This window comes from Mucor mucedo (assembly GCF_025094135.1).
Source record: "Mucor mucedo strain NRRL 3635 chromosome Unknown EV154scaffold_15, whole genome shotgun sequence".
In the NCBI taxonomy this organism is placed as follows: Eukaryota; Fungi; Mucoromycota; class Mucoromycetes; order Mucorales; family Mucoraceae; genus Mucor; species Mucor mucedo.
In genome coordinates this window covers 88,825-112,789 of record NW_026252299.1, presented here as the reverse complement: position 1 = coordinate 112,789, position 23,965 = coordinate 88,825, and the positions used below count along the sequence as shown (strand labels likewise).

The window sequence follows — 23,965 nt, the reverse complement described above, 5'->3', positions numbered from 1 at the left end:
TATATACGGAATGTCTACTTGGATGTGTATGGCGTATCATATTCAAAATATACTTTGTTGTTCCTGTATCACGAATTATGAATTAGAATCACTGGATGAAGAAACCTGAGATATCTGACCTTCCCCACCCTCTCTTAGAAATATATATATATATAAAAATTAAAAAAATAACCCCCCATCCCTAAATGTGAATCCAGCCTCTCAAAAAAAAAAAATATATATATTTTTATTACTTGTTCACAAATTGTCTCATACGATCCAATTCTTTATGAACATCTTTTCGACTCACAGTAGGTCTTCTTGTCGTTCCTGACGATGCTGCAGAAGAAGGTGTTGTGGTGGTAGAGACTTCTTCTCTTCCCATCGTGTTTAATAAAGAAGTTGTGGTAGGTGAAGATCCTCCACTGGATGCCTTTTTCGATAATAAAGATTGAAAGAAATTTGCCAACACTTCATGTGAAGGTCCCCCCGCTCCACCCGTAGGTACAGCACCACCATTATTTGTGGCATGAGGAGTCGTAGAGGGGAGACCATGATGCGTAGGTGTGGTTGGATTTAATTGCACATGGCTGGTATCAATCGGTGGTATCGCATTGGCATTGGTCATCATGTTACTCGTGTTACTGGAAGAACTGATAGAGATCTTGAGGTCATCCTAAATAGAAAAAAGTTGAATAACGCTTATACACACATCTACAATCATTTTTTTTTTTTTTTTTTTTTTTACCTTGCGACGGTCATCAGTGCGTCCAATATCAAGCACGGATTCGCCTATTGGGCCTACAACACTGGGTCGTGTAGATAATGCACCTGTTCCCTTTCTGCTTGGAATTTCAGAGACGTGTTGTAAAGTTTCGAAATGTCTATCCAAGAAGGCCTGTTCGTCCTCACATGTGACAGGAGGTGGGATATTGTTTAAAGGCTGTTTTAAAATAGATGGATCAGTTTTTTGACCTAATCACATAAAAAAAAAACGAATTCCTTATTAGAAAATAAAAAAAACTCACCTGGTCATCCGAGTTGGGGTTGTGAATGAGATCTTCATAGTTTCCTCGTGCACCATGCGACCCCGGTTGTTGTCGATCTGTGACAGCATCCATATCGGCATCCCAGCCTTGATGTACAGCGTCACAATCAAAGCCGTCTCTTAGGACGCGCAATTTTCCCCATGAATCCCAGCCGGAGGGGACCAGGACAGCGTCTCGTTCAACTACTTGTGCTTTCAATTTAAATGGGTAAGATTTACTGCTGGTGGTTAATAGTCGGTGGAGAATGTATTGACGTAAATTATGAAAGGTATAAGGTTGAAGCGTGGAAGTGTAGAACAGAGCGGCACCGACTGCATCACTAAGGTTGTGAGTCATCAAGATGGATTAGTTAGAGGGGGGGGAACTTACATTTCATGCACACACAACGTAAAGTTTGTTGGATAAAATCAAATTGTTCATCCTTGTAATCTAATGTCTGTTCCAGTGTATTTTGAGCATCACTCTATATTATAAAAAAAAAAAAAAAGGGTAATTAAGTCTTGTGCGACACTAGAAGAAGAAGACACGGGGGGAGAGATTTTTTTTTTTTTTTTGTAAGTTACCTTGCAACAGACAACAATGATGGATATGCCCAGATTATTTGTTAAACTACCCTGTGTCAATGGCAAGGTGACTTGATCTGCTGCTGTAGTTGTTGTGACGAGGGGAGCAGAGGAAGGGACGATGGGTGTACTGGGTGTGATGATGGAACCTGTGGATGTAGAAGCAGCCATAGAAAAGTTATGGACGACAGGTTCTGTATAGGTCTGAAGGTAATATTCTATTTTTTCTCTTAATTCATCGACCACGGCTTTACCTCTACTCCAAGAGGATTCACCTGCACTGCCTTCCTTGCAGATCTCATCCATACGGTGTTGTAATACATTAATCCATCGTTGTAAGGTCTCGAGGAACTCCCAGGGACGCGTCCAATCTAATACAATTACCACAGTAGAATCAGTTAAACTGTCTGTAGCAAGCGCGAATTTCAATAAGGGCATGTATTCGACAGAGGATAGTCCTAATTGATATACGCCCAACCTCGCCACCGCTGCTCAAAATTAAAAAAAGAAGGGTAGGGTGAGTAAATGTATATATATAAATGGAATGAGGTAAAGTGAAGAAGTCTTTGTTTACCCTCGTTCTCTTCATCTTGAACATCAATAAAACTATAGCCCAAAGCCAATGTATTGGTGGCATCATCATCGAGATTATCCAACGGTGTAGTATTGTTGTTGTAGTGACTATTGACACCAAAGTTGTTATTGGTGTTCTCTCCCTCTGGTTGCATTACTTGTGGTCCAGGATCGTTTTTTAAATAGTGAATCAAGGTGGATTTACCACTTCCAGGATCACCTGCAAGTCATGAAAAGAGTTCAATTATTAAAAAAAAAAAAAAACGGATGGACACCCATGATGAATATTATTTTTTTTTTTTTTTACCTAGAACAAGGAGTTTCTTGGTAGGCACCATTTTAGATGAAGCAACACCCGTCAAGATGGTAGACCAAATCTCTACATTCTCTATTGTTTGTGTTCCATTTGTAGTCATTGGTATGAATAAAAAGAAAGAGAGAGAGAAAAAAAAAAGGAAATTTAAATAAAGTGGGAGAGAGAGAGAGAGAGAGACTGGACAAAAAAAAAAAAATTCAACAATTCACAACACACACACATAAAAAAAAAATATTTTAATTATTATTCATTTGGGCCAATGAGGATAATTCAGGGCCAAATTATGGACAATTTCGTTTGAAAAATGAAATTTTGACATGATTTTTTTTTTAAAAGAGATATTTATTATGGAGATCTCCTTTTTAAGGAAAAAGGATGGACCGATGGGAGGGGTAGAGTTTCCCTACATACTAAATAAAAAAAAATAAAAAATAAAAAGAGAGAAAAAGAGAGAGAGAGAGAAAGAAAGAAAGAAAGAAAAAGACAGGTGATGGATGGATGGTTTAAAATTCTAAATAGAACCAACGGCTTTTGTTTATTCCAAAGGGGGAGGTGAAAGAAGAAAGTTCAGGTGATCAAGGAGTGGGATCTTCCTCCAAGAAAATACTAGTTTTTCCTTTGTGGGGATCTGCAATACCGGGTCTCTCTTTTCGTGTTTTTTTTTTATTATGAAATAGACTGAAAGAGAAGGGGGTGGTTCGGGTCTAAAAAAAGAAAAGAAAAAAAAAAGAGAGAGAGAAGGGACGTATCACTTTTTTTTTATTATTGCAGCATAAATGGTATTTGTTTTGAAAAAGGGGAACACACGAATAATAATAATAAATAGTATATACTCTCTCTTTTCCAGTAAGTTGTCTTTATAGACAACTTTCTTTATTTGTTTATATAATACAAGGGGGTAAAAGAACTATTTATATTTTCTTTTTGGGCGGTTATAATAAAGGAGTGGGGACTCGTCTCTTTTTTTTTTTTTTTTTTTTTTTGAGCGCCAAACAGACAATCTTTACAAAAAAAAAGAGAGAGAAGCAGAGAGAAGAGAGAGAGAGAGAAGCAGAAAGAGAGAGAGATAAATAGAAAGAGAGAGAGAAAAAAAGAGAGAGAGAGAGAGAGAGAGAGAGAGAGCGAGTAATGCAGGTTTATATATATATATATATATCTATATAAACACATAAAAGAAAATAGATGCTGAAAAAAAAAAATAAAAAAAAAAAGTAAACAATCAAAGTAAGATGAGGTTAGTATAAACTCCTTGTTTTAAACCAATCATCGTGACAGTTTTGAAACGATTAAAAGGTATTTTTAATTTTTCTTTTTCTTTGCGGTTTTTTCTTGTTTTATATATTTACCTTCTACACATTTTTCTATTATGGAAGGCCTCTATCAAAGCCCTCCTTACAGCTACTTACCCCAACAACAACAGCAACAACAACAACATACAGATCATTTGTACAGATCCAATTCATATACACACCACGCACATCACTCTATGAATCACTGGTCTCCTCCTCTTCCCGTATCTTCCCCTTCTACCGGTGCTGGTGGCAATCCTTCTCATAGTCATGCCTATCATTACTATACCAACACCAACCCCTCTCCCCCTTCTGCACGTCCAAAGATCACCACCAACATTTGGGAGGATGAGGGTACGCTTTGTTTTCAGGTGGATGCCAAAGGTGTTTGTGTAGCACGTCGACAAGGTATGTGTTGTTTGTTGTTGTTTTTTTTTTTATTATTTTTTTTAATCTGTATATATTTGCGCTTGTTAGATAATGATATGATTAATGGCACTAAACTATTAAATGTGGTTGGCATGTCACGAGGTAAACGTGATGGTATCCTCAAGAACGAAAAGGGCCGTGTCGTTGTCAAAGTGGGTGCTATGCATCTAAAGGGCGTGTGGTAAAATAATAATAGTCTAAACTAATAATAAAAAAATGATAACTAAATGTAAAAAAAATATCACTTGTTAGGATTCCATTTAGTAGGGCAACTGAACTAGCAGAGAAATTCAAGATATTGGATGTCCTGTACCCGTTGTTTGTTGAAGAACCCTCTGTTTACTTGTGTAATCCTATTGGTAATGGACAAAGTGTAAATGGTGAAGTGATACCTTCTGTCACGAACAAGTGTAACATGGTATCATCCCCTCTTCCCCCTTTTAATAACAACAACAGTCATCGCACACAACAAGAGGAATATTCCCCTTCAATTCCAAATTGGGATAGTAGACCTTCTTATTTAAATTCTCATTACGATCACCACCACCGTAAGTTTTTTTTTTTTTGTCTTGTTTGTTTGTTTATTCATACTCAACTTTCCTTTTTCTAGCCTTAAACCGAGTTCATCAGCATTCAACAGATGAAAGCGACATGTACTTGTTTAACGGACATACAAACCGAGGTAGTTTCAGCAGTGTATCTAGTCATCAGTCCTATCTCTACCCTGTACATCAACAACATAATGAAGAAGAGAGAGAATCTGTTACCACACCTACCTCGTATGTCGATCAGATATACCATCACACTCTTACTAATCGATCCTTTGATTCTAATAAATATACTTCATCACCCTATATCAAGTCATCACCTTATACCAATCATCACATCAACACTACTACTACTACTACTACTACTACTACAAACCCTCGTGTGGGCATCCTTCCTCCTCCTCCCCCTTCCACCGCCACCAGCAACACCACTACTGCTGCTACCTCTGGTGCTGCTGTTACCACCACCACTGCTGCTGTCACCTCTGGTGTGACTACGAGTGATGGACGAAGTGTGACTGGATCTACCACCCCATCGTCTTGGTTCTCACCCGAAACACCTACGGCTGTATTGTTTGGAAAGGAAGACATGGTGACAGGTTTAAAAAGGAGAAAGACTTCTACTTGCTCTCTTGATTCTCGTGTTACAAGAAGACTTAAAATTGAACAAGATTAATTTTATAAATATATCCCCCCCCCCCATTTCCCATATTGCATTTTGATTCATTACACACACACAAAAAAAAAAAAAATCCCTTCATTGATAATAAAAAAAAAAAAAAAAAAAAAAAGTAAATCCCCCCCAAAAGTCTGCATTAAAAAAAGTGGCAAAAAAAAAAAAAAAAGGTGCGGCATTTTTTTTTTTTTTTGTTTGTCATGAGAGAGTCCAGCCTCCCACCTTTTTTTTTTTTTTAATCGGGAGAAGATCAACTCCGCTTTAAATAATTGTTATTCACCTGTGCGTGTGGCGGTGACAAATCAATTAGACGCGAATGAAGAATACAACATCCTGACAAAAAAAAAAGAGATAAAAATTTGTTCTTTTTTTATGTGAGTTTATAAAATATCTCTACACACACACTCTCACACACACTCATTCACACACTCATTCACACACACACTTACACACACACGGCGCACGCATGTGGCGCATGGGGAGACTGAGGGGAATGGGGGGCGATATTTGGAAAATCAAAAAAAAAAGAGTTACACAAATAGTTCGTATCACATTTGCAAAATAAAAAGTGACTCCGAAAAAATTACTAGAAAGAGAGGAAAAAAAAGGTGTGAACCCCAGGGAGAAGCTTACAAATAGATGACGCACACGAGTTAGTTTTTTCTTTTTTTAAAGGGTATCAGCCACTGAAGGAGGACAGAAAAAAGAAAGATCGCAAGTGGTTCAAAAAAGACGAGCCACGAATGAGAAAGGGGGTGAAAGGAATAAGTAGTGCTTAGCCTTTTTTTTTTTTTTTTTTTTTTTTTTCTTTTTATATAAAATCCCGATGAATTGCCTTTTATGTCACATATAACTTTTTGTATTTTTATTTACTCTTTTTCTCTCTTTTTTTTCTCTTTTCTCTTTTTTTTTTTTTCTCTTATATTTCCCCTTTTTTTCCCTTTCTTTTTTCTTTAAAAATGATGACCATGACAAATGGACAGTCTACTTCACCTACATTATCTAGCTTATTAAACAAGGGCAATAAGGTGGATACAGGCATGAAAGAATATTTACCAACACCTGTTACACCTGCTTCTGATTTCTCTCAATTTCACAACATCAAAAAGATACCAGTGCCTATAGTACATTTTCGGTGATAAAACCGCCACCATCACCAACCACACCAACCACAACCCTATCACGATCCTCCAATAATAATGATGTTAAACCTTATCCATGTCCAGAATGTCATCAAACTTTCTCTCGTCCACATAACCTCAAATCTCATCTCACCACCCATTCCTCAGAACGTCCCTTCCAGGTATTTTATTATTGTGTCACATTTCTTCTTCTCTTACTTATTCCCTATTTTCCGTCTTTCTATTCTAGTGCGATGTCTGTAATCATCATTTTAGAAGGCATCATGATTTAAAGCGCCACCAAAAGTTACATACAGGGGAACGTCCCTATGTCTGCAAAGATTGTTATCGTTCATTCGCAAGACTGGATGCATTAAATCGTCATCGTCGTGCGGAGGGTGGCACAGCTTGCAGTGCCGTGCATCAACAAGTGAAACAAGAGTTACAAGTAAAATCAGCCACCACCACCACCACCACTACCACTACCAACACTACAACATCATCCAATTCCTCCACTTCCTCGCCACCCCCACAACAGTCATCCCAACAACAACAACAACAGCAACACATACAGCAGCAGCAGCAGCAGCCCATACAACAACAACAACAACAACAAAAGTCTCCACAGCAGGGGGGGAGACCAGTGATTCCCCAGCTCCACATCCCCCATCCTGCGTCACACTTGTACCCAAAAGAAAGCAACTTTCAAAACTCACCTATACCTCCACCTTCATCACAACTGGGACAATTATTGCCTTCACCGAGTGCCCTTTCCTCTTTACCCATTGCAACCAATAATAATCTGACACCCATTTATACACCTTCGTCACCACCGTCGTCGTCGTCGGCGGCGTCCTCATCGCAACCAACACAACAACAAAAGAAAAGTAAAAGTAGTAGTGGTACAACGGGTAAATCACCACTGTATCATCATCCATATCAACAATGGTCACCTTATTCACGTAATGAACGACCTACTTTACCACCTCTTTCTGCCTCACCGCCACCCCCCAATTATCACCATCATGCCAGCCCCAAAGGGGGTAACACCATGGACCGACTGATGCAAGAAAATGATGAATTAAAACGAGATATTAATCAGATCCGATCCATGGCACAAAAGGAAGCCGCTTCACTTAAATCACGTCTCCATGATCTTGAAGTCGAAGTAAGATAAAAAAAATTTATACGTATAAATAAATGGTGTAACTCATTTCTTTTTATTTATAGAATAAAGTATTAAGATCATTAATTCATAATCCAAAGAATAGTGAAACCAAAAGTTCATGCTCATTCGCTTAATAATAATAATAAAAAAAAATCTTACTTTTCCCCTAATAAAACCAAAAAATAAAAAAAAAATCGACTCATTTCTCTTTTAGATATAAACAGATTGTGGCAGTGTTTTTTTAGAGTTGTGGCGGAGCAAAAAAAAAAAAATTAATAAGAGATAAAAATAACTTTTTTTTTCTCTTGGCGTAATATATAAGCCTCTCTTTTTTTTTTATCACATCTCACCAAAAAAGGTAGGGGGGAGGGGGTGGGGGGGGGCGTTCCTTCTTCGCCACCCAAACACACGTCATCATTTTTACAGTTTAAAAAAAAGAAAGAAAGAAAAAAAAAAAAAAACTTTTTTTTTACCATTTTCCTGCATGCTAAAAAATGGACACATTGTACCCGTGAAGGAGGGGGGGGAGGGATAAATGCAATAAAAAAATTTTTTATTTTAAATTGCTGCTTTTTTTAGAGTGGAAATAAGATGAATATAGTCTTTTGCGCCTCTTTTTTTTATTTGTTCCCGCCTGTGCGTGCGCGTGTCGCGTGCGAGCCAAGATACCACTGGTGAGTGGGTTGGGGGGGGGGGGACTCAACTAAAATAGCTTTTTTTTTTTTTTTTTTTTATCTCGTTCTTTTCCCGGAGGCGCGGCGAATCGGTTATATATATTAAACATGGAAATGAGGCGTTACCATAAAAAAAAAAAAAAATTGAGGCGTTTTTTTTTTTATCATTTCCCCCCCAAAATAATGGAGCACACATTTTCATGTATAATTTGAAGTACCGACCATGAGTGGCAAAAAAAAAAAAAACTTTTTTTTTATGAGGGTAGATGGGAGGTTCTTTTTTATATGTACAACTTTTTTTTTTAATAATGTGTGTGTGTGTGTTTTTAAAGGAGTGGGAAATAAGGTAGTAAAAGAAATGATTTTTATGACATGCTTTCAACGTAGGCAAGGGTCTTTTCCTTGACTCTTTGAACATCATCTTCTGTACCATTGGCCTTTTCAAACTGAATCCATTTCTTAAACAAAAACTTCATCTTTTTACTACTGAATTTCATGGAGGCAACACGTTCAAATAGACGTCTTGTCTTTTCAACATCGCCTGCAATCATTTCCATATCCAGGTACACGTTCCACAAATCCAAACGTTTAGGGGAATTGCTCATGATGCCTTCCAAAATCGTACGACCTAATTCTGCTTCGCCGTGCTTGAACTCTAATTGTGCAAACTTCACGGCAATGGTCACATGTTCATGCTTGGGCAACACCTTCAAACTCTTCTGGAGCAACTCACGGGATTTATCCGCTTGACCGTGTTCTAAATAATACAATCCAAATCCTGTCCAGACTTGAGGGGAGGATCCAAACTTCTTGATCATCTCTTCCCAAAGCGCTTCTGCCTTATCCAATTTATCACTGCGTTCATAAATCTTCACAAGTTGAAGGTATACCTTGAGTGGATCACAGTACACTAAAGCACGTTTAAACACTTCTTCAAGTGTTTCATCCGTACCAAAATTATTCTCCAAATTCAAAAGAGCTACCCAGACATTCATCTTTTCTTGTTCTTCACGGAAACTAATGGTCTTTAATGCACGTTCACCAATATCACGCGCTTTACCAATCTCGGATAATTGAAGTTGATAAGCCATATAATTAATCCACAAGTAAGAACTGTTGGGTGATCCAACAAGGACACGCTCAAAATCAGCGGCAGTTTGAGGTGTAGTCGTGTTTAATTCACCTGTCTTATCCTCAACTTCCTTCTTCTTTTTCTTGTCCTTGGATTTATCTTCCTCATCGTCTTCCTCTTCATCAGATTCTTCTTCATCACTGGAATCCACACGGGTATTAATACCAGTCCAATCAAAGTTATCAATAGCTAAAGAGGGAGCTGGAGTCTCATCCTCCTCCTCCTCCTCTTCTTCTTCATCCTCCTCCTCTTCTACTTCTTCCTCATCATCGTCACCAGAAGCTTCTTCCATCTCTTCATCAGAATCATCGACTTCGGGCATCTCCTCATCTTCACTCTCAGATTCAACCATAGCACCTGCTCCTTCCACTTGAGACTTCTTCTTTTCGGTTGCAGTACCTTCTACCACACTCTTCTTGAGAGAAGCTTCCAAACGATGCAAAGTATGATCGATATAGATAATTTTAGCTTGAACCAATTGTCCCTCCTTGTAGATACCCTTCCATTCCTTTACAAATGCATCACACAAGTTGGCAATCTTGACACGAGCAGAGATAGCATGACTTAACTTGACAAATACACCGTTGGGTGCAATGTTAGCGATATAACCGCTGTACACTTGACCACGCTTGATATCCCCAAATGATTTGATCTCGTTGGACTCGATACCGGGGAAAATACGAGAGGGACGCAAAGATACATCCACTTGAGACTTTTCAGCATGAACACCAATGATGGCAATACGTACCACTTGACCTTCCTCAAGATCGGCAGTAGGGTCTTCCGTGTAGGTATCAAGGATATCGGTCAAATAGGCTTTACCGACAATATTACTTGTGATATTGACAAGCACACCATTGACTTTATTGATACGCTTGATCACACCGTTCATGACTTGTCCAACTTGGAGAGAAGAGATATCGGTGATGATGGGAGTAGCAGCGTCTTCCTTGTGCATGAATTCCACTGTCTTCTTATTGGCATCCACAGCGAGGACGACAACACGAATGGCTTGACCAGGAACGAAATGCTTGGAGAGGTCGTTACAGATGGTAGGATCCGAAGAAGCCAATTGCTTTTGCATGGTACCTAAAGTATGAGTACCGATGCTGACACGAGCATAGGCGGGATGGATATCGGTGATGAAACCAATGAACTCTTCACCGGCCTTGATGTTACGGATCTCACGTGCACTGTCATCAGCAGAAGCGTCTAAACGAAGAGAACAGTCCACATGTTGCTTGGATTTACCAGTGATGGGTAAATAGGTACTACTCTTCACGTTACGAACACCCATGATCTTGACCTCGATCTCTTGCTTGGATCGGAATTGAGAGAGAGGGTTCTTGAGGTTTTGGATATCGCTAAAATTTTCATACACTTCAGAGACATGGACACGACCTTCGACATCGTTAGGTAAAGTCACGACGAGATGAGCCTTCTTGACAGACTTGATCACGGCCTTGACAATGTTACCAGGAGCAATCACATCATGTTTGGCATCCTTCTTGGCTTGATCAGCGGCCTTCTTTTCAGCCTTCTTCTTGGTATTGATGAAAGAGACCAACATTTTGTTTTCATCGGCATTGACATTTAAAACTGTGGTCTTGACAGTTTGTCCCACATGGAAGACTTCACCGAGGTTAGCAATACGAGTTTCGGTCATTTCGTTACCGGGGGCAAAAGCAGAGACACCGTTATAATAAGAAACGATACAACCATTGTTCTTGATGGCAATGATCACACCATGACTCACATCCCCTTCCTTGATCTCACGAATGTCCTTAAAGATGGGGTATTCACTGTTCAAGAGTGATTTCTTGAGTGTCAAGTAAACCTTTTGTTTCAACAAGTCTGTCTTGAACACACGACATTGGATCTTCTTACCGGGCTTGAATTTGAATTCGGGACGAGTTAAAGTGACATCGGCCATATGGACGGTGGGGACAAGACCTGAGATAGACTTGGAGACCTTGACGATAATACCAGCAGGGATAAGACGTTCGACTTCACACTCGACCATGGAACCAATCTCGATATCGGCCACGCGCAAGAACTTTTCAGCCAAGACAGAAGGTTGTAATGTCAAGATGAGGACGGCATCCACGGGATTGTAGGTGATGACACGAGCACGATGTGTGCTGCCAATCTTGTATTTACCAGCCGTACCACTGATATTGGTGATGGGTTCATCCGCAAGACGAGAGATATGGACATAACCACAAATACCATCCACACCATCCAAAGTAGCCCAGACACCGGTATTGTTGACACGTACCACCTTGATCTTTTCCACAAAGGAACCAGCAGGGAAGAGTTCAGTCACGGGTTTTTCCTTGGCCACACTGGGGACATCGAGTGAGAGCAAATGAGGTAAAAGTGTACCACCAATTCTCTTTTCATCCGTGTTCAACATGGTGAATAATAAACGTAAAGTGAGACTTTGTCCGAGCTTGAAATCCTTTTCGATATTCATGTTGGCAGGGATATGTGATCCGTCAATGGTGACGGGGTAAAGACCTTGGATCTTGACGGATAATCCATTGTATTGAACCGCTTCCACAAGACCGTGCACAAGTTGACCGGGAAGTAAAGAGGTGAGACGAGAGAAAGGATCTTCGACCACGGCACGACCGACTTTCTTACGATCGATGGTGACATTAGCTGTACGACCGTTGAGTTTGGTCACGGCAGTTTCAACATATTGTCCAACGGTGAGTTCTTTCTTGTGATGGTAGGTCTCGATATAGCTGGTAGATTCTTTTAATGGTAAAAAGCCGGTTAAATCCTTTACACCTAAATCCATAATATAACCGTGATCTTCCACACTCTTCACAACAGCTCCCAATGTCTATATATATAAAAGGGGGGATATGAGTATTTTCGCTTGCCTATCAAAACATCCCTTTCACTCTCTCTTTCTTTTCTATACGTACCACACCAGGGGTGACATCCACCTTTTCGATATCCTCATTGACAAAACTAGGCTTCAAACTTAATTCGATTACCTTCTTTTGCTTACTTTCTTCACCAGTTTGGAGAGAAGCGACTTTACAACGCACCCATTGACCGACGTAGAATAATTCGGCCAAGTTGGGTAAACTAGTACCAGTGCCTTCTTCCATATCCTCATCCTCGTCTTCATGAGCCACCTTTTCTACAATGGCGGTTAAAGCGTCCGAGATTTCTGTAATGGGAACAACACCGACTAATTGATGAGGTAATGAAACAAATAAGTCGAGTTCATTGATGCGAGAAATACAACCCATGAAGGCGGTTCCTACTGTCAATTTCTACAAAAAAAAAAGAAAATGGGGGTAAGTTATGCATTTATCTCGATGGAATAATAATTGCCATTGTTTACCTTGAAGTTGAGTTGCTCAATGTAGACATTGTCAGACTTGGGCTTGACTTCGGCCTTTACGACTGTCTTTGTCTTTCTGGAAGGCTTTCTCTTCTTCTTGACAGGTTCTTCACCATCGGCACTCACTTCAACACTAGCAGAAGCAGCTTCTTTGTTCTACAACCCGAAAAAAGTAAATGTCAGTTTTGACATTTTTTTTTTTTTTTTTAGATCCTTACAGTGATGAAGAGATCGTTTGCGACTTTGTTAGAGATCTCACGATGTTCAAGAGGGGTCAAGGTACTAGCACCACCACGAGGAAAATTCTCTTCGGTGGGAGCAGCAATGGAGACTGCCGAGGCAGTATTCTCAGTCTTTCTTTTTCCCATATTTTTCTTTTTTTTTTTTGGTGTAAAAGGGGGGTGTAGTAAAAAAAAAAAAGGTTAGGGAGGACTTCTAATTGACATGTTTTATTGAGCTTTTTTTTTTTTTTTTTTTTTTGGAGTGGGATAGGATTGCCAGTCACGGGGGCTTCGGGTATTTTATGCTTTCCAGCTTTCATAAAATTTGGAAAACGGGGCGGGGGTGATAAATAAACAATTCTCATGATATCAGGTACATAAAAAATATAAGAAATACTTAATAAAAATGTAACAAAATAAAATCGGTAAGGTTACCCCCAATTCAACCTTGACCGATTTTTTTTTTACAGTTGCATCTCTACTGATATAGTTTATAAATCTTCTGACAAGTATATTTATACGTAAATATTACAGTACCATCAGAGCCACAACACCCAAAACAGAACTCCTGTCAAAAGCAGCCATCAAAAATAAGCTGAAGTTATAAAAGTCGTTTGATTTGGAAAAAAAAACAAAGCTCGTGCTGATCGATGTGAGAGCATCTAACTGATTACGCTTCCGCTCATAATACAGTAGTAAAAATTCAAAAAAAAAAAAAAAAAAAAAAACTGAATCAATCTCATTAACAGTCTGTGTAAAAATAAGAGCAATAAAATGTTTTAAAGAGATCAACAAGTGACTCCTGGGTAAGCGACCATTTGATTAAATGACATCTTCCACTCTAGACGGGGGCCATGGTAACGACCCTCATGACTTTCACGCAAAATTTCTACTGTCTTATACGACTTGCGTATGAAGGTATTCCAGTGCGTTTATAGAATACAAATTGGTAACATAATACAGTGAAGAATCCACATGAATGTGTCAAGATATTTTAAACTTTACTTCTTTTTTTCATGCGTCTAGGACGGTCTTTTAAAATTCGTAATGTGTTACACACACTTCTCCATAATCTTCTCAGGGTGCTCATCAATGTTAACAATTATTTCTGGACTCCAAGGAAAACGAAATACAATAAAACAGAAAGATGATAAGCAATTGTGATTATTAAGGCTTCTTTTTACGCGAGACTGTTTTAAAAGTTTATATTTCTGTTTTATAATATAAAAATATAAACGTCATTTTTCTACGCTGAGACTTTATAAAACTCCCTGATATATATATTGCGCGGCTACTTCAATCCTATATGTCTATAAAAATTTTAGACCTTTTACAAGCAATAGTTGAAAGTTGTGATAGAGGATAAAATAAAACAAATGATCTGTATTTTACAGAAAATACATCATTAAAAAGATGTGTAATAAATACGATCGTGGTCTGTGTGTGCCTCCTTTTAGAAAAAAAAAAGGGGGGACCCCCCGGAACGCCGCCGTTAACAAATTACCATCGAACAAACACAACGTTATTTACTAGTTCTTAAAGGTTGTATGTAAACAAACAATCTAGAAATTGATGGTACCTTTTTTTTTTTTTTACTCATCGCTTATTAAACAAATCTACTCCACCAAAAGAGAGTACCTGAATATCTTTTTTCTATTTGGAAATAATTGGACACGATCAAATCATACGATTTTTTCTGTAATGAGTTTCTAGAATAATGTATACAGGTGGTCCCTGGTAAAATGCAATTTCTGTATTTGTTACGCAAAAACAGCTACGCCTCCCCCGAACTGTGATTTAGCTTTGTATAACCCTAAAATAAAAAATCGGGGTAGGGGGGAGCAAGAGTTAATTTGAAGTTCCTGTGGGATAATTTGATTTCATGCAAACATCAGTACATGATAAAATAAAATAATCAGCCAATCATAATTTAGTCTCCCAAAATACGATTTATTGAAAATACGGTATAGGCTTTAGGATAGAAATGTGCCGCAAAAAAAAAACAAGAAAAAAAGGGTTAAACATTATTGCCCTCATCAGCATTAAGCTCACCTGTGCAAGCACTCGACATTACCAAGAAATCTTTAGACTAGCTGACATGTAATAAACGTAGTGTGGATAAAATGCAATTGTTGGTTTTCAAATTTTTTGTTTGGGTTCTTTGGCGATTTGTCTTAGGTGTAGAACAAAGCTTTACAGATCTCAATTGCATTGTCTTTTTTTCAGTTTTAAATAAAATCAAGAACCAATAAATTGCATTCGAAGTTTTACAAGAACTGAGTCCCCAATTGTTTTTTTTTTTTTTTTTTTTTTTTTTTCACACTTTTTGAAAGAGAAGAATTTTGAAAGGGTTTTTATTCTAAAAGATAAAATTAAAACTTAATTTATGACACTGTTTTTCGTGTTTTTAAAACTTCATTCGTAAAATAAAAAATTGTCATTGTCAGTCAGCGTTTCAGTAGTAACATGTACCAAATATTACAGTATAAAAAAAATTCTCAAAAGAAATCTATCGGTCCCAAAAAAATTATGATGTTCTCAAAGTTTATTATTGAAAGTCGGTTCCGCTAATTTATGTCAGTAACGTATTCTGATAAAGCTTTTTGTGTCATATTCTCTACTTAGGCATTGGTAATCTACTTGTATACTCTGGTAACTTACTGACTTCAATTTATAAACAGAATTATAATAACTTTTGTCAATATACACTAAGATCAAATAAGCCATCATGAAAGAAAAATATTTTTGAATTTATCTTTATTTAAACACGCAATAAGTGTTACCATTGTCATGTCGGGTTAACAGTACGTGTAATGTGTTAAGGCTAAGAATCTCGAGATGTAAAAGCTCTAATAACTGACTGAAGCTCAAAAAGAGGGAAATTTTAAAAGATTTTGTTTTGACAGCATGCTGTCAAATCCCAAAATGGCGCAAAATAAACTATGAATATCGGAGGCTCATTCCGACAGTGTAAAAATACAAGATGCACAACCGCACCGAAACATTTTGAATATTACTGTAGTAAAGGGAAAAGAAAGCTTCCCCGTAATAAATTTGATTCGAAGATCGATGCCAAATTAGATTTGTTCACATTCCCTTATCCATTTGGCTGCATCGAATATTCGGATTAATTTTTAGCGGAGTCATTGTAACACACATTTATGTGCGACAGCAAGGAGTAACTTATGACTAGATGATAGGGATAGGCTTTTTAATATCGTTTTTCCACCTCTCCCCATTTTTTTTTTCTTGAAAGCATGACCAGTTTGAATCGCATAGAATACATCGTCGGAATAGGTTGGTGGTAATATCTCAATTACACAGACAAATCTTTTACAGTATTTTGTACAACAGATTTAGGACATTCTAATTCAGGAGTCTCGATAACTCATGTGAACGACCCATTAAATATTATTACCGTTTCATCCTGGTAGCTTACGTTTTAAATTTGTTACGTTTATATAAATTATTAAAAGCTTATCTTAGGAACGATTGCAAGGGAGGCATAAAAGAATTCTATTCATCAATTCTGTACCTAAAGGATGAGAACTATACCCCATTATGCGGTATTAAAGTTGAAGATGTCGGTGATAAAGGTGTTTACATAGCCAACATTAGTAATTATCTTGTTGACATCGATGCTTCAAATGAAAAACTTGATCAACTGATGGATGGTTTAACCGTCAGAAAAGTTGTTACTGATTATTTGAAATATTTTGTTCAACTTGCTCTCAAAAGGTTACAGGTTCATAAAAACGTTGTCGAAAATGTGCACTTCCAAGAATTTGTTAACGAAGAGTTTATTGATGAAGATATTAAAACTATTGGTTATTGCCTCGTTTGTCCAACCGATCGACAAAAATTCATGAAAGATTGCTTTATCGAGGCAGGAATTATCGAGGCGTCTGAAACTGAGCACCGACTTTCATTTGTTATCGAAGCTGTCGCTCTAGGTCTTGTATACATTAACGATAGTCGAAAATTAGGCGAAATTTTAAAAATCCAAGATTTTTATTTTGTTGATGTAGGTGAAATCTCTTTTGGAATAGCAAAAATTCATTCGTCTTTCAATAAATCCTTCGTTACTGCTACGGCAGTTTTTGATGATATCACACAAGGCACAATAAATCTAGGGATGAAGTACAATGATTGGTTGATAAAACGTACGACAGGTCGGAATTCGGTTACTTGTAAAAAAGAAAAGTTTTCAGAAAACATCAAGGTAATTTTTGGCATCCACGATTTGAATATCAAATCATTAACCTGATAAATTTCTCCGTTACTGTTATGCATCTACCATGAATGGTCCACAATCGTCTGCCATCTAGCCCCTAGATAACAATGCTGATTTTAGTAATTTTACTGACGATGACCTTAAGAGAATTGTATACGGGCCAATCGTCGAAAGCATGACCAAAGTCAGATTAAGCGCAGATAAAGCTAATATACACTTCAGGTTATTTCTCCATGGAAGTTGCGATGTTAGCAGATACATTTTTAACGAAATTTTGACCAGTGATGAGGAGATTTGGGAGTATTGCTCTACTTTTACCAAAAGTGAACTTTTTAAAATTTCTTTGGGAGCTGTCTATTCAATAGTAAATACCTACAAATCTCAAACGCCCTTCTTTCTTTATGATGAACACCGACCCTTATTCCCTGATAGCAGACTGTCCTCACCAGAAACAGTGTCGGAGGAATCCATTGATGATAACGGTGAGAATGGTGCTTATGACTTTATTATTGGAATTGGTTCGTGAAGGCTAAAACATTCCTAGGCATAATCTAGTTTTTTTAATATCTTGCTTTTAGATTTTGGTACCACTTTTTCTGGGTGCTCTTATGTTCAACTAAAGGATAAGAGTGGAATACCTGTGGATACCAGAGAAATCAAGACCATAAAAACGGGGTGGTAATGTTAATTGCAAGAATTTCGAAACTCGAACAAAATTTTAATGGATGATTGTAGGCCAGGAGGCAATCTAAATAAGTTCGGAAAGACCCCAACCATATTAACGTACGATGGAGACATGAATCTAAAATATTGGGGTGAAAAAGCAAGACTGGAATCCAAACGTCGTAAAGACCTCGACCTTCTAGGAAATTTCAAATTGTTTCTATGTCCAAAATCTTCGGAGAATTTTTATGATCGCACTGATAATCTGGAAGAATTGAAAGGACAAGGAGGTTTTGTTGATAACAGAACCCCAAAAAACGTATTGGATGTAATCAAAATTATAGCTGACTATCTCAATCTTTTCATAAATCATGTTATTGAGTATATCGTTAGTAAAGAAATGGAGGGAAAATTTAATTTTTTTACCAGGGCAGGGCTTTTGAAAAAATACAAGATTAAATACGTGATGACTGTACCTGCTATGTGGAATTCGGAAGCCCGCGATAGCATGGCATGCACTGCAATGGCTGCTGGGCTAGTTAAAAAAAAAGATCTCGACCAGCTTCTTATAATCAGTGAACCCGAGGCAGCAGCATTGTTCTGTATGAAGAGAATGACCGAATATTTTAAAAAAGAGGATGAAGAATTGAACGATACAAACTTTATTGTATGTGATGCTGGTGGAGGGACTGCAGAGCTGGTTACATTTAATTTACAGCTAAACAAAGAAGAAGGCGATACATCTTCCACAGAACCAACCATTCGTCAAATCGGTGACTATATTGGTGATATCTGCGGTTCAACTTGTCTGGACGTGAGATTTAAAAATTATCTCCATGAATTTTATAAGAGCTTTGGAGTAGATATAGACGAAGAAAATGTCCCTCTTGACGATGTTATACAGGAGTTTGTGAAGAATTACAAGGTAACAGATATTTCATTATGCGGATATAGTTCTTCTTAACTAATTTTTAAATATTGTAGCTTGACTTTATGCCTAGTTCGCAAGGCGACTCTTATTACGACATTAATTTGCCCGAAAAGGGGATTGTAGATTTTACCGAAAATTCTACCTACAAATTGGCTAATGGGAATAGGACGCTGAAAATGAAGAACCAAGATATGAAAGAGAAAATATTTGACCCTGTAGTTGATCGTATTCTTTACCTTATCGATGACCAGTTAAACCAAGCAAAAAAATTAGACAAAAGAATTGACGCAATTTTGATGATCGGTGGATTTTCTCAATCCCCATACCTGCAACAACGCATCAAAGACCGGTATAAAAATGTGTGTCATGTTGGCTTTCCTACCGAAAGTGTTGAAGCTATTTCTCACGGTGCAGTATCTTACGCCTTAAATCCCTATACAATATTAGGAAAAACTGCTACACAATCTTTTGGATTAGAGGTACAGGCACCATTTGATAAAATCTTGGCGGTATCAAGTAAGAGGAGAGTGAAAGGTCCCAATGGAGATTGGAATTTTGAAAAAGACCGTATAGAGTATTTTGTAAAAAGAGGTCAATTATTAAAAGGCGAGCAACAGACAGTTTATCAAAAAGATGTATATGTTCTATACCCCAACGCTGCAGTAATATGTACTTATATTCATTGTAAGTAAACCTTCACAACTGGCTAATTTATATGTAAGCAATATTCTCTTGCGACTCTATAGAAAATGCTAACAGTAGGCACCTTACCAAGAGTCATGCAAAAATAGGGGAGGCCAAAATTATCATGCCGCATATAGTTGGTATGGACGGAAAATTAATTCAGTTCACGGTTAGTCTTCAAATGAAGCATATTGGAGTCAGTGTTACTATTGAATGTCAAGATCAACTAATCAATGCAGAAGTTCGAAAAATCAGCAAAAATCAAATGTCCTCTCTTGTATTTAAACCCATGTGTAACCTTTATGTGGCAAGACCCAGATTTCAATGAGACTCATATTCTTTAGAAAAAACTGGCTATCTATTTAATATTAGAAAGACCTTATAAGCAATAAAAGCAATGAGGATTAAATTGGTTTGTCCTTTAACAACCCAACAAATCTAATATTATACGCATAAGACATTTTCGATATATTACTTAAATTAAACGAGGCATGTAGACCTTTACAATGACACATTGGATATACATCGGCCTAGCCTTTACATTATATTAATAAGTGGTAGGTAGATTTTGTAAGAAGCATGTGTTAATTAGTTAATACAATTGAACCACAAGTGTTTCTGTTAGTGCTAACTTTAAGAAACACATGTTGCGGGTTTCTTCCGCATGTTGCGTACTTATACCACTTCTGGTAGCTACTAAATTCCATTTGATGCGTCTTTTTACCACAATCTAGCGTCCTTTCACTCAAAACGTAGTACGTACGTTATTACATCACTTTTAACTACATTCTTATTGATGCTGATGGACCTTTTTACTGTTGTGCAATCAAGAGATGCATTATATAATAAAAAAGCAGGGCTTAAATGAAAACGTTTTTTATTTTATTCAATTTTTATTTTGCATTTTAATTTATTTATTTTAATGTATGTACATATCATCTCCAAATTGAAAAGGTACACTTACCTCCGTAATACTTCTTGCACTTACTATTAACGGGCCCAGTTAACACCATACTAGCCAAACAGCCGCCTATGTATACAGGTAACATTCGAGAGTCCCGCGAGATGCAGCAGTATATACATAGACCAAATCATTTTATCAGCCTAAAGAAAAAATAGAAAAATTTTACAGCCTAAAGAAAAAAATATAGCCTAATATAGAAATTTTCTTAGCCTCAAGTCCAAAGACGGCTCGACATCTATACAACTCTTTAGAAAAAAACGTATTGGAAATTCAAATGATAATTACCTTCAGCATATGACAAATGTGTACACACAAATTCTTGGTACTTCAAAGTGTAATAATAATTTGTATTTCATATGTCATATTAACCTAGTTTGTATAATTGAACGGTATCTATTACTTAAATAACAGCACTTACTACACGAAGCAAAACTCCAGGCTGCCTTAAAAAAAGCTATAAGAGAAAGAAAGGGGAAAAACTAAGTGAACAAATTTATCAATCTATGCAAATTATTTAAAGTGCGAATTACGCTAAAACATCTTCTACAGTGGCTGATTGTAACACTTTTTTGTAGAAGCACATCATCTATTTTTCTACAGATTTGCTCCTTACTGGTCAAAGAAGAGTTATATTCTTCTTTTAAAGCTTGCTTGCCTTAAATTAACTATACTCATAAGGTTAATCATTATCCTACAGGTCCCTTAGCTGATTTGTAAGTTGGTCGTATCTTTCTCTGTAATGCGTAGACAAGTTTTATTATAATTAAATTATTTTCAACAATTGATCTAATGGCAGTGCTTGTAAAAGAAAAAATTTAAAAAGAGGAAAGGAAGGAAAAATAAAAATAAATTTAAATAAAAAATTATATGCCAATGGTTGCGTGTTTTATCCACCATGTTGCGTCTTTCTGCAACATGTCGTGGAATTACGCAACATGTTGTGGGTTTCCGCTACCGAGTCCGCGGCTGTGCACTAAGATCAAATAAGCCATCATGAAAGAAAAATATTTTTGAATTTATCTTTATTTAAACACGCAATAAGTGTTACCATTGTCATGTCGGGTTAACAATATGTGTAATGTGTTAAGGCTAAGAATCTCGAGATGTAAAAGCTCTAATAACTGACTGAAGCTCAAAAAGAGGAAAGTTCTAAAAGATTTTGTTTTGACAGCATGCTGTCAGATCCCAAAATGGCGCAAAATAAACTATGAATATCGGAGGCTCATTCCGACAGTGTAAAAATTCAAGATGCACAGCCGTATCAAAACATTTTGAATATTACTGTAGTAAAGGGGAACAAAAAGCTTCCCCGTAATAAATTTGATTCGAACATCGATGCCAAATTAGATTTGTTCACATTCCCTTATCCATTTGGCTTCATCTGATATTTGGATTATTTATTGGCGGAGTCATTGTAACACTCATTTATGTGCGACAGCAAGGAGCAACTTATGACTGGATGACAGGGATAGGCTTTTTAATATCGCTTTTCCACCTCTCCCCATTTTTTTTTTTTTTCTTGAAAGCATGACCAGTTTGAATCGCATAGAATACATCGTCGGAATAGGTTGGTGGTAATATTTCAACTGCTTAGATAAATCTTATAAAATATTACACGACAGATTTAGGAGCTGGTACTTCAGAGGCCTCGATAGCTCATGTAAATGACCCACTTAATATTATCTCCGTTTCAGCTTGGTACCTTACGTTTTGAAATGAAATACATATTATGTTTTATGAAAGCTACTAATAGCTTAAGACAGGGACGATTCCATGAGACCTTCTGAAACATTTTTTTCTTCAATTCTGTACTCGAAGGATGGGAGCGATGCCCCAATATATGGTATGCAACGCGACGATGCCGGTGATATAGGTGTTTACGTAAATAACATCCGTCAATATATTGTCGACGTCGATGCTTCTGATGAAAAACTTGGTCAACTAATGGATGGTTTAACCGTTAGAAAAGTCGTTACTGATTATCTAAGATATTTTGTTGTATTTGCTCTCAAAAGGTTACAGGTTCATAAAAAACTTGTTAAAAATGAGCACTTCCAAGAATTTGTTAACGAAGAGTTTATTGATGAAGATATTAAAACTATTGGTTATTGCCTCGTTTGTCCAGCCGATCGACAAGAATATATGAAAGACTGCTTTATTGAGGCAGGAATTATCGAGGAGTTTGAAGCTGAGTACCGACTTTCGTTTGTCATCGAAGCTGTCGCTATAGCTCATAGTCAACTTTCCCGCGACAGAAACGAGACCGGAATTCAGGAAAATCAAGATTACTTCGTTTTAGACGTAGGTGACATCTCTATTGGAGTAGCAAAAATCCATGCAGCTTCCACGATATCGCTTAGCACTATTACGGAAATTTCTGACGATGCCACATTTGGCTTAAAAAATCTAGACAACAAGTTCAAAGAATATTTGATAAAAAATATGACAGAGTTAAATTTGAACATCTCACTCATTAATCGATTTGTCCGGACTTTTTCTGAATTTATTGAGGTAAATAGATGAAATGCTTGCATTTTTGTTTACTTTTTTTTATCTTGACTGCTTCTTTTGTATCAGTATGGGTTTCATATGTATATCCCAACAGGGACTGCCATGTCACAAGATGATATTGATGGAAATCCCATCGAGTTTACGTATGAAGATTTAGACAGAATTGTATTCAAACCCTTTATCGAAAGCATAGCTGCATCTATTATAAAAGCTGATAAATCTTACGTTCAATGCAAGAAGTTTTCCACTGAAAAGTATGGTATTAACGAATACTTTATTAAAAATCTTTTAGCCAGAGATGAGGGTGGGTTGAAGTATCATCGTTCTATTATTGGGTGTCCACTTGGAATGGTTTCCTGGGGCGCTGTCTCTTCAATATTAAATACCTACAAATCTCAAACGCCCTTCTCTCTTTATAATGAACACCGATCCTCATTTTCTGATAGAGGACTGTCCTTACCAGAGATAGTGTCGAAGGAATCTACTGATGATAACGATGGAAATGATGCTTATGACTTCACCCTGAAACTTTCTATCGGTCCAATCGCGTTTTGGACCGATACCGTCGGTATCGATGCACTTTTTCATAAGTTACCGATTCCGTCGGTCCTTTTAAAAAAGTTTACCGATACCGATTTTTAAAAAAATGAAAGTTACTGCGAGATCGAGTTTTATCGTTTAATAAACATGTATTATGATACCTATATAACTTGTATGATTAAAAGAAAGTTTATTAAGATAATATAGTGAGCGTAACAGGGGACCAAAAAGTTTATATTGTTCATGATGCGCTAGGTGTTACGCGATCAGGCTCCTTTTTTTTTTTTTTTTTTTTTTTTCAAAGGCAATAAACTTCACTTCTTCGCTGGTTTTAAC

General features: G+C 37.1%; 8 protein-coding genes across 8 annotated transcripts; 6 read left to right on the top strand and 2 right to left on the bottom strand.

The window, feature by feature from the left end:
* Window positions 1-203: 203 nt before the first annotated feature.
* Window positions 204-2,676, bottom strand: EV154DRAFT_458927 (dynein light intermediate chain-domain-containing protein). Its single transcript, XM_051597463.1, has 7 exons — window positions 2,472-2,676; window positions 2,166-2,384; window positions 1,592-1,875; window positions 1,398-1,491; window positions 1,008-1,339; window positions 728-922; window positions 204-655 (listed from the first exon to the last, which is right to left on the bottom strand). Exons 1-7 carry the CDS (start codon window positions 2,578-2,580, stop codon window positions 230-232), a joined length of 1,659 nt encoding a protein of 552 aa, XP_051461103.1. The 5' UTR covers window positions 2,581-2,676; the 3' UTR covers window positions 204-229.
* A 1,114-nt stretch (window positions 2,677-3,790) lies between these two features.
* On the top strand, window positions 3,791-4,472 carry EV154DRAFT_497560 (transcription regulator HTH, apses-type DNA-binding domain-containing protein). Its single transcript, XM_051600281.1, has 2 exons — window positions 3,791-4,177; window positions 4,247-4,472. The coding sequence occupies exons 1-2, from the start codon at window positions 3,847-3,849 to the stop codon at window positions 4,381-4,383; spliced, it is 468 nt and encodes a 155-aa protein (XP_051461102.1). The 5' UTR covers window positions 3,791-3,846; the 3' UTR covers window positions 4,384-4,472.
* On the top strand, window positions 4,437-5,508 carry EV154DRAFT_69658 (uncharacterized protein). Its single transcript, XM_051607740.1, has 2 exons — window positions 4,437-4,746; window positions 4,809-5,508. The coding sequence occupies exons 1-2, from the start codon at window positions 4,614-4,616 to the stop codon at window positions 5,420-5,422; spliced, it is 747 nt and encodes a 248-aa protein (XP_051461101.1). The 5' UTR covers window positions 4,437-4,613; the 3' UTR covers window positions 5,423-5,508.
* An 873-nt stretch (window positions 5,509-6,381) lies between these two features.
* EV154DRAFT_577435 (uncharacterized protein) lies at window positions 6,382-7,907 on the top strand (the record flags this gene model as incomplete). The annotated part of the gene is made up of 4 exons (XM_051606526.1): window positions 6,382-6,404; window positions 6,548-6,725; window positions 6,794-7,711; window positions 7,774-7,907. 4 exons carry the CDS (start codon window positions 6,382-6,384, stop codon window positions 7,843-7,845), a joined length of 1,191 nt encoding a protein of 396 aa, XP_051461100.1. The 3' UTR covers window positions 7,846-7,907.
* A 692-nt stretch (window positions 7,908-8,599) lies between these two features.
* Window positions 8,600-13,289, bottom strand: EV154DRAFT_497555 (uncharacterized protein). The gene is made up of 4 exons (XM_051600280.1): window positions 13,100-13,289; window positions 12,882-13,037; window positions 12,454-12,810; window positions 8,600-12,368 (listed from the first exon to the last, which is right to left on the bottom strand). Exons 1-4 carry the CDS (start codon window positions 13,247-13,249, stop codon window positions 8,751-8,753), a joined length of 4,281 nt encoding a protein of 1,426 aa, XP_051461099.1. The 5' UTR covers window positions 13,250-13,289; the 3' UTR covers window positions 8,600-8,750.
* A 3,018-nt stretch (window positions 13,290-16,307) lies between these two features.
* Window positions 16,308-17,440, top strand: EV154DRAFT_69349 (uncharacterized protein). Its single transcript, XM_051607738.1, has 6 exons — window positions 16,308-16,399; window positions 16,457-16,532; window positions 16,589-16,685; window positions 16,841-16,847; window positions 16,915-17,055; window positions 17,131-17,440. The coding sequence occupies exons 1-6, from the start codon at window positions 16,360-16,362 to the stop codon at window positions 17,367-17,369; spliced, it is 600 nt and encodes a 199-aa protein (XP_051461098.1). The 5' UTR covers window positions 16,308-16,359; the 3' UTR covers window positions 17,370-17,440.
* Window positions 17,050-20,074, top strand: EV154DRAFT_69463 (uncharacterized protein). Its single transcript, XM_051607739.1, has 5 exons — window positions 17,050-17,854; window positions 17,915-18,014; window positions 18,072-18,380; window positions 18,429-18,924; window positions 18,984-20,074. Exons 1-5 carry the CDS (start codon window positions 17,512-17,514, stop codon window positions 19,620-19,622), a joined length of 1,887 nt encoding a protein of 628 aa, XP_051461097.1. The 5' UTR covers window positions 17,050-17,511; the 3' UTR covers window positions 19,623-20,074.
* A 1,998-nt stretch (window positions 20,075-22,072) lies between these two features.
* Window positions 22,073-23,793, top strand: EV154DRAFT_497527 (uncharacterized protein). The gene is made up of 4 exons (XM_051600279.1): window positions 22,073-22,145; window positions 22,201-22,276; window positions 22,342-23,089; window positions 23,156-23,793. Exons 1-4 carry the CDS (start codon window positions 22,106-22,108, stop codon window positions 23,729-23,731), a joined length of 1,440 nt encoding a protein of 479 aa, XP_051461096.1. The 5' UTR covers window positions 22,073-22,105; the 3' UTR covers window positions 23,732-23,793.
* The last annotated feature ends 172 nt before the right edge of the window (window positions 23,794-23,965 follow it).